General features: G+C 35.9%; 1 protein-coding gene across 1 annotated transcript in view; it reads right to left on the minus strand.

The window, feature by feature from the left end:
* LOC117318709 overlaps window positions 1-3,365 on the minus strand; it is a 35,216-nt gene extending 31,851 nt beyond the window's left edge. The window contains exons 1-3 of the mRNA XM_033873669.1: window positions 3,303-3,365; window positions 1,852-1,935; window positions 730-813 (exon numbers count right to left, since the gene is read on the minus strand). Coding sequence (XP_033729560.1) covers window positions 730-813; window positions 1,852-1,935; window positions 3,303-3,365 — 231 coding nt within the window. The remainder of the gene's footprint in view (window positions 1-729; window positions 814-1,851; window positions 1,936-3,302) is intronic.
* Window positions 3,366-10,608: the final 7,243 nt, after the last annotated feature.

Here is a 10,608-nt window from a genome sequence, read left to right on the forward strand (position 1 = left end):
TAAAACTTGGCTATAAACCAACGACAAAATACTCGATGATTTAATTGGTTAGATTGAATGAGAAATTGATATGTTTGTGATCTTCAGGTATTAGGTAACACAGTACACATCAAGTTACGGACATACATTTTGGACAACAATTGGTTGGTTGGTCCCTTATATGTTCTATTGAAGGACAGTACCCATATCAATGATAACGGATAGTTAATGATTCGTTGGATACTTTATTATATTTGCCACATTCACACCTGGAAAGGTGATACAAAAATATTGGCAATAAAGTTGTTTATTGGCTGGTTGTTGAATGGGTTCTTGTTTCAATCACAACATAATATACAAAAGCAAATGCCAGTTGCAAAATAATTACACATATATTCTGATAGATAAGAGGTAATTCAAAATATCGGATTACATTCTCTGAGTTGGCATATTATGATTCCAGTGTTCGTTCTTAGCTGGGTGAAACCGGTCCCATTTATATACTCTTCGGGTCAGATGACCTAAACATCCGAGCTATATCACAGTTGGGTTACCGTCAAAACTATCTACGTATGAGTTACAATAATAATAAAGCAAACACAAATGTAAGTTCGTAAGTCAATCGGAAATTCAGAAGTCAAAAATAAACATAATTGAGATATAAATTGCATGTATTATTAGTAACGTATATTGTTTTCTTCAAATGTTTACTCAGCTTTATTTCACGACTGTCTGCATTCAAACACTCACCTTATCAGGCTGTGCGCCTCCGTCAAGGAGAAGTCTGACTATTTCTGTATGGCCACGGGATGAGGCTGCTTTTAGCGCATCACCCTGTTTCAAAGTATGACGATTTCATTCGTTATTATGCAGTGTCAGCTTTTACGTGGTTGCGTTATATAAAAATGCAAAGGCGATTGAAATAAACAATATACATCACTTAATTAATAGCCCACTGGTTTCTCCAAATTATCTATATACGATTGCAATAACTGGTATGATATGAAATTAATTGAGATTGGTGTTTTGTTGCTAATTTGTGGTAATTGGATAAGTGGATACTGAAATTATTGCAAAGTACATTACACGTTTTTACGAAGCCGAAAAATAACAACATTTTGTTAGCTTCCCTTCCTTAACATCCTCAATTATTTCCACTTCAATGGCACCAGCGGAACTGGAGAAGTTTAAAATGTGCTTTTCAAGATGGCGATCATGGCGGCCATCATGCATTTCATACCGATCCAAAAAATAACAACACTTGCTCCGGCCCATCTCAGGGTCATTTCAAGAAAGTTAGTTCTGAATCCTAGCTGTTGGAACTTGAGAAGAAGTTTGAAATACGTATTGTTCAGGACAACCATGATTGATCAATCATGTAACAAAATGGCCGCCTTAGCTGCCATGTAAATTTTTTACGAGGCCGAAAAATAACGACACATTGTTGGCATTAAGATCCTCACTAATTTCTAGTTCTATGGCACCAGTGGAACTTGAGAAGATGTTTTAAATTTGTGTTTTTTTTTCAAGATGGCAGCTATGGAGGCCATCTTGGATTTCGGATGGACCCGAAAAATAATAACACTTTGTCGGAACTATCTCAGGATTTATTTTCTGACAAGTTTAAGCTAAATCCCAATTGTGAAATGTCTAAGGACGGCGCACAGTGGACGATGACGGACGAAGCACGCTAGCTATAGGTCATCCTGATCCTCATATCTTTTATCAACTGTCAGGCTCCTTATCACCTCATTTGTACAATACATGTATAACTTGTCAATTTCAAACATTAGTTTTGTTCTGCTTACTCATATTTTTTCCAGACAATTAAGGTGGAACATACCAGACGACTTGCTTCATTGAAACACTCACCTTATCAGGTTGGGCGCCTTTGTCTAGGAGTAGTCCGACTATTGCAGTGTGGCCATAAGTTGCAGGTTCTGTCAGCACATCAGCCTGTATCAAAGTATGGGATTTGCATTCGTTGTTATTATGTGTGAAGATTTAATGGAAACTAAGCATTTAATGCGATAACCTGTAAGATTATGTTGTGTGTAGACAAAAGTGATAGAAACCGACACTTTCTACAATGTCATCAAAAATGTTAATAAGTTGTCAAATTGTTGAATGGATTTCGAAGTTTGGACATAACGTTTACTTTCAAAATATATTTTATATGTATTATTCGTTCTTATTTCACAATATTTATACAAGTTTCTCAAAAACACGTCTATCATAAAACTTGGCTATAAACCAACGACAAAATACTCGATGATTTAATTGGTTAGATTGAATGAGAAATTGATATGTTTGTGATCTTCAGGTATTAGGTAACACAGTACACATCAAGTTATACCTGCTCAATCATTAGATCTGAGCTGTGGTGTATAATTAGTAATTTAAAACACCTGCTTGCATGTCTCTGTGAAGGAATAAGATTTAAATGACATGAATTAAGTAGATGGAAATTAATTTGTGATCTATGGCTGTAGACACTCACTAAAGCTTGGTTTTGATGGATAATTGGGAAATCAAAACTTCGTAAACATCTCTTTGTGATGGGGTGTGCTTCCAATACTTCTCTTAAGATATCATTTTCTGGCTTTCATTTCAAATATCTATTACATCAAGCTATTTAATTTGATCAAAACCGAATTATTTCTAATAGCAAGAATCATCAAGCCAAAATTAATTGAACTGTACATTACAGCTGTTTTATTCTGATATGACGATCCAGTGATGCCAAAAGCCTTAACTGTTGAGACAAAATATGCTGCAGACAGGACCGGCATTGATGACGGACAGAGTGACGTTTTGGTTATTTCGTTCAAAGACTTGAGCGACATATTTGGTCACTGATGGAGTTATATGGAACAACCAACCAATTGAAAAAACGTCTCCAGTGTATAGAAAATTGAGCCAAGAATAAAATGTCTGACAGCCACTGATTTGCAAGTAATTTATAAAGTAAGAAAATATATATGTAGCCTGATAGGTAACTATCAATACAAAATGTTTATATAAATTCCGTTAGTCCGATTGTTTTTTTGCCCAAAAGTTCAGGTTATAAAAATTAGCAGGTAAACATTTCAGATTTTTGAGAATTTTTACTGCGAAATTCAGCCATTTTCAAAATAACTACCCTGGAGAATATTTGAGCTGAAGTACCCAACACATTTTTTGATTATGTGTTATGCGAAACCCTGAAATATAATAAACCATAATTGTCATATTGTTTTAGGAATTTGAATGAAATAATCTAAAACGATAACACTAATGTCTATGGAAAAACAATTTGTTTGTTGCTCCCTATAGCAAGCTACCGCATATGACTTTTTGTACCTTCCAGCGGCACTGGAACCAGATGATGGGACTGACCAGCGCATTTTCGGATGGGATTCACATCTTGAGAGGCATTGTGGCAGAATTTAGAGATGAATTTAGATTCAGAGGGATTGATAATTGAAATATGACCCATGTAGAGTTTTAAGGGGGACCATAGACCAGGAAAGATACCGACATACATTTTGGACAACAATTGGTTGGTTGGTCCCTTATATGTTCTATTGAAGGACAGTACCCATATCAATGATAACGGATAGTTAATGATTCGTTGGATACTTTATTATATTTGCCACATTCACACCTGGAAAGGTGATACAAAAATATTGGCAATAAAGTTGTTTATTGGCTGGTTGTTGAATGGGTTCTTGTTTCAATCACAACATAATATACAAAAGCAAATGCCGGTTGCAAAATCATTACACATATATTCTGATAGATAAGAGGTAATTCAAAATATCGGATTACATTCTCTGAGTTGGCATATTATGATTCCAGTGTTCGTTCTTAGCTGGGTGAAACCGGTCCCATTTATATACTCTTCGGGTCAGATGACCTAAACATCCGAGCTATATCACAGTTGGGTTACCGTCAAAACTATCTACGTATGAGTTACAATAATAATACAGCAAACCACAAATGTAAGTTCGTAAGTCAATCGGAAATTCAGAAGTCAAAAATAAACATAATTGAGATATAAATTGCATGTATTATTAGTAACGTATATTGTTTTCTTCAAATGTTTACTCAGCTTTATTTCACGACTGTCTGCATTCAAACACTCACCTTATCAGGCTGTGCGCCTCCGTCAAGGAGAAGTCTGACTATTTCTGTATGGCCACGGGATGAGGCTGCTTTTAGCGCATCACCCTGTTTCAAAGTATGACGATTTCATTCGTTATTATGCAGTGTCAGCTTTTACGTGGTTGCGTTATATAAAAATGCAAAGGTGATTGAAATAAACAATATACATCACTTAATTAATAGCCCACTGGTTTCTCCAAATTATCTATATACGATTGCAATAACTGGTATGATATGAAATTAATTGAGATTGGTGTTTTGTTGTTAATTCGTGGTAATTGGATAAGTGGATACTGAAATTATTGCAAAGTACATTACACGTTTTTACGAAGCCGAAAAATAACAACATTTTGTTAGCTTCCCTTCCTTAACATCCTCAATTATTTCCACTTCAATGGCACCAGCGGAACTGGAGAAGTTTAAAATGTGCTTTTCAAGATGGCGATCATGGCGGCCATCATGCATTTCATACCGATCCAAAAAATAACAACACTTGCTCCGGCCCATCTCAGGGTCATTTCAAGAAAGTTAGTTCTGAATCCTAGCTGTTGGAACTTGAGAAGAAGTTTGAAATACGTATTGTTCAGGACAACCATGATTGATCAATCATGTAACAAAATGGCCGCCTTAGCTGCCATGTACATTTTTTACGAGGCCGAAAAATAACGACACATTGTTGGCATTAAGATCCTCACTAATTTCTAGTTCTATGGCACCAGTGGAACTGGAGAAGATGTTTTAAATTTGTGTTTTTTTCAAGATGGCAGCTATGGAGGCCATCTTGGATTTCGGATGGACCCGAAAAATAATAACACTTTGTCGGAACTATCTCAGGATTTATTTTCTGACAAGTTTAAGCTAAATCCCAATTGTGAAATGTCTAAGGACGGCGCACAGTAGACGATGACGGACGAAGCACGCTAGCTATATGTCATCCTGATCCTCATATCTTTTATCAACTGTCAGGCTCATTATCACCTCATTTGTACAATACATGTATAACTTGTCAATTTCAAACATTAGTTTTGTTCTGCTTACTCATATTTTTTCCAGACAATTAAGGTGGAACATACCAGACGACTTGCTTCATTGAAACACTCACCTTATCAGGTTGGGCGCCTTTGTCTAGGAGTAGTCCGACTATTGCAGTGTGGCCATAAGTTGCAGCTTCTGTCAGCACATCAGCCTGTATCAAAGTATGGGATTTGCATTCGTTGTTATTATGTGTGAAGATTTAATGGAAACTAAGCATTTAATGCGATAACCTGTAAGATTATGTTGTGTGTAGACAAAAGTGATAGAAACCGACACTTTCTACAATGTCATCAAAAATGTTAATAAGTTGTCAAATTGTTGAATGGATTTCGAAGTTTGGACATAACGTTTACTTTCAAAATATATTTTATATGTATTATTCGTTCTTATTTCACAATATTTATACAAGTTTCTCAAAAACACGTCTATCATAAAACTTGGCTATAAACCAACGACAAAATACTCGATGATTTAATTGGTTAGATTGAATGAGAAATTGATATGTTTGTGATCTTCAGGTATTAGGTAACACAGTACACATCAAGTTATACCTGCTCAATCATTAGATCTGAGCTGTGGTGTATAATTAGTAATTTAAAACACCTGCTTGCATGTCTCTGTGAAGGAATAAGATTTAAATGACATGAATTAAGTAGATGGAAATTAATTTGTGATCTATGGCTGTAGACACTCACTAAAGCTTGGTTTTGATGGATAATTGGGAAATCAAAACTTCGTAAACATCTCTTTGTGATGGGGTGTGCTTCCAATACCTCTCTTAAGATATCATTTTCTGGCTTTCATTTCAAATATCTATTACATCAAGCTATTTAATTTGATCAAAACCGAATTATTTCTAATAGCAAGAATCATCAAGCCAAAATTAATTGAACTGTACATTACAGCTGTTTTATTCTGATATGACGATCCAGTGATGCCAAAAGCCTTAACTGTTGAGACAAAATATGCTGCAGACAGGACCGGCATTGATGACGGACAGAGTGACGTTTTGGTTATTTCGTTCAAAGACTTGAGCGACATATTTGGTCACTGATGGAGTTATATGGAACAACCAACCAATTGAAAAAACGTCTCCAGTGTATAGAAAATTGAGCCAAGAATAAAATGTCTGACAGCCACTGATTTGCAAGTAATTTTTAAAGTAAGAAAATATATATGTAGCCTGATAGGTAACTATCAATACAAAATGTTTATATAAATTCCGTTAGTCCGATTGTTTTTTTGCCCAAAAGTTCAGGTTATAAAAATTAGCAGGTAAACATTTCAGATTTTTGAGAATTTTTACTGCGAAATTCTGCCATTTTCAAAATAACTACCCTGGAGAATATTTGAGCTGAAGGACCCAACACATTTTTTGATTATGTGTTATGCGAAACCCTGAAATATAATAAACCATAATTGTCATATTGTTTTAGGAATTTGAATGAAATAATCTAAAACGATAACACTAATGTCTATGGAAAAACAATTTGTTTGTTGCTCCCTATAGCAAGCTACCGCATATGACTTTTTGTACCTTCCAGCGTCACTGGAAACCAGATGATGGGACCGACCAGCGCATTTTCGGATGGGATTCACATATTGAGAGGCATTGTGGCAGAATTTAGAGATGAATTTAGATTCAGGGGGATTGATAATTGAAATATGACCCATGTAGAGTTTTAAGGGGACCATAGACCAGGGAAGATACCGACATACATTTTGGAAAACAAATGGTTGGTTGGTCCCTTATATGTTCTATTGAAGGACAGTACCCATACAAATGATAACGAATAGTTTATGATTCGTTGGATACTTTATTATATTTGCCACATTCACACCTGGAAAGGTGATACAAAAATATTGGCAATAAAGTTGTTTATTGGCTGGTTGTTGAATGGGTTCTTGTTTCAATCACTACATAATATACAAAAGCAAATGCCGGTTGCAAAATCATTACACATATATTCTGATAGATAAGAGGAAATTCAAAATATCGGATTACATTCTCTGAGTTGGCATATTATGATTCCAGTGTTCGTTCTTAGCTGGGTGAAACCGGTCCCATTTATATTCTCTTCGGGTCAGATGACCTAAACATCCGAGCTATATCACAGTTGGGTTACCGTCAAAACTATTTACGTATGAGTTACAATAATAATACAGCAAACACAAATGTAAGTTCGTAAGTCAATCGGAAATTCGGAAGTCAAAAATGAACATTATTGAGATATAAATTGCATGTATTACTAGTAACGTATATTGTTTTCTTCAAATGTTTACTCAGCTTTATTTCACGACTGTCTGCATTCAAACACTCACCTTATCAGGCTGGGCGCCTCCGTCAAGGAGAAGTCTGACTATTTCTGAATGGCCACGGGATGAGGCTGCTTTTAGCGCATCACCCTGTTTCAAAGTATGACGTTTTCATTTATTTTGCAGTGTGAGCTTTTACATGGTTGCGTTATGTAAAAATGCAAAAGTGATTGAAATCAACAATCTACATCATTTAATTAATAGCCCACTGGTTTCTCCGGCCCATCTCAGGGTCATTTGAGGAAAGTTAGTTCTGAATCCGACTGTTGGAACTTGAGAAGAAGTTTGAAATACGTGTTGTTCAGGAAAACCATGATTGATCAATCATGTAACAAAATGGCCGCCTTGGCTGCCATGTCAATTTTTTATGAGGCCGAAAAATAACGACACATTGTTGGCATCAACATCCTCACTAATTTCTAGTTCAATGGCACCATTGGAACTGGAGATGTTTTCAATGTGTGTTTTTTTCAAGATGGCAGCTATAGAAGCCATCTTTGATATCGGATGGACCCGAACAATAATAACACTTTGTCGGAACTATCGCAGGATTTTTTTTTGGACAAGTTTAAGCTCAATCCCAATTATGAAACTTGAGAAGTTTGAAATGTGAAATGTCTACGGACGGCGCACAGCGGACGACGATGGACGAAGCAGGCTGGCTATAGGTCATCCTGTTCTCATATCTCATATCTTTTTCAGGACAATCATGGCGGAATGTACATGAAGACTGGTTGCTTTGAAACACTCACCTTGTCAGGTTGGGCTCCTTTCTCTAGGAGAAGTCGGACAGTTTCTTTACGGCCATTAGTGACAGCTTCTGTCAGTGCATCACCCTGTATCAAAGTACGGCATTTTCATTCGTTGTTATTTTATGTTAAGGTATAGTTAAAACTAAGCATTTTAAGCAATACAAATATTTGCATTAACGACAATAGATCAGCCCTTGTAATATTGCGTTGTGTGTAGACAAACGTGACAGAAATCGACGATATCTACAATACCAACTACAATGTCAACTCAACAATGGAATCTATATTTCGAATTGTTCAATGATTTTGAAATCTGAATATAGAGTTTGCATAAGAAATATGTTAAAGATCGTATATTATTCGTTCTAATGTCACAATATCTATATAAGTATCTCAAAAACACGTCTACCGTAAAACTTGGCTATAAATCAACGACACTCAATGATTTAATCGGTTGAAATGCATGATAAATGAATATGTTTATGATCTTCAGGTTTTAGGTAACACAGCACGCATCAATTTAACGCCTGATCAATCATCACTAGAACTGAGTTGTGGTGCATAATTAGTAATTTAAAACACCTTCTTACATGTCTCTGTGAAGGAATATAATTAAATTGACATCAATTTATTTTGAAGATGAGAAGCGGATTTGTTTGTGATCTATGGTTGTAGACACTAACTAAAGCTCGGTTTTTATGGATAATTGAGAACTTCAAACATCACAAAATATATTTTGGGGATGGAGTATGCTTCCAATACTCCTCTTTAGATATACTTTCTCTCTTTTATTCCAAAGATTAATTATAACAAGTTATTATATTTTATCAAAACCTAATTGTTTCTTATAGCAAGAATCCCAAAGAAAACATGAATTGAACTGTAATTTACAGCTGCATTGTTATATGACGCTTCAGTGATGGCAAAAAGCCCTAACTATTGACAAAAAGTATGCTATAGACAGGAGCGGCATGTTTCGCCACTGTTGAAGTTATTTGTTGTATTGAAGGACATTACCCATACAATGATTACGTATTGTATATGACCAGTTGGATACTTGACTATATTTGCCGCTTACACACCTCTGTATAGGTTGATCAAAATATTGGTAATCAAGTTATTTATTGGCTGGTTGTTGTATGGGTTCTTGTTTCAATCACAACACATTACAAATAAACAAATGTCGGTTGAAAAATCATTACACATATTTTGATAGATAGATAGGAGGTAATTCAAAATATCGGATTACATTATCTTAGATGGCATATTATGATTCCAGTGTTCGTTCTTAGCTGGGTGAAACCGGTCTCATTTATATACCGTCAAAACTATCTACGTATGAGTTACAATAATAATAAAGCAAACACAAATTTAAGTTCGTAAGTCAATCGGAAATTCGGAACTCAAAAAATAAACATAATTGAGATACGAGAGGCCCAGGGGCCTTAACGGTCATCTGACTCTAAATTAAAAACCTTATATAATGTTAGTATGTATTCTCTGTAGCAAGTATATAGTGGCACCATGTGCCATGGTGGCCATCTTGGATTTCTGACCGACCCAATAAATAACAACACTTGGTAAGGACCATCTCAGGATAATTTCTGGTAAGTTAGGGCTGAATCCCAAAGATGGAATTCGAGAAGAAGTTTGAAATAGGTGTTGTTCAAGGAAATCATGATTGCGCAATCATGTTACAAATTGCTGCCATTTCAAAGTTTTTACGAGGCCGAGAAAAAAACAACATTATGTTGGCTCGCCTTCCTTTACATCCTCACCCATTTCCAGCTCAATGCCACCAATGGAACTGGAGAAGAAGTTTAAAATGTGATTTGCAATGGCAGCCATCTTGGATTTCAGACCAACCCGAAAAATAACAACACTTGGTCGGCATCATATCAGGATAATTTCAGGCAAGTTTCAGCTCAATAGCATTGGTGGAACTTGAGAAGAAGTTTAAAATGTGTTTTTCAAGATGGCGGCCATCTTGGATTTCAGACCAACCCAAAAAATAACAACACTTGGACGGGATCATATCAGGATCATTTCAGGCAAGTTTCAGCTTAATAGCACTGGTGGAATTGGAGAAGAAGTTTAAAATATGTTTTTCAAGATGGCGGCGGCCGTCTTGGATTTCGGACTAACCCGAAAAATAACAACACTTGGTCGGCATCATATCAGGTTTATTTAAGGCAAGTTTCAGCTTAATAGCACGGATGGAACTGGAGAAGAAGTTTAAAATGTGTTTTTCAAGACGACAGCCGCGGCGGCCATCTTGGATTTCGGACCTACCTGAAAAATAACAACACTTAGTCGGCATCATATCAGGATCATTTCATGCAAGTTCCAGATCAATAGCACTGGTGGAACTTGAGAAGAA

Source organism: Pecten maximus, unplaced genomic scaffold, assembly GCF_902652985.1.
Source record: "Pecten maximus unplaced genomic scaffold, xPecMax1.1, whole genome shotgun sequence".
Classification (NCBI taxonomy): domain Eukaryota; kingdom Metazoa; phylum Mollusca; class Bivalvia; order Pectinida; family Pectinidae; genus Pecten; species Pecten maximus.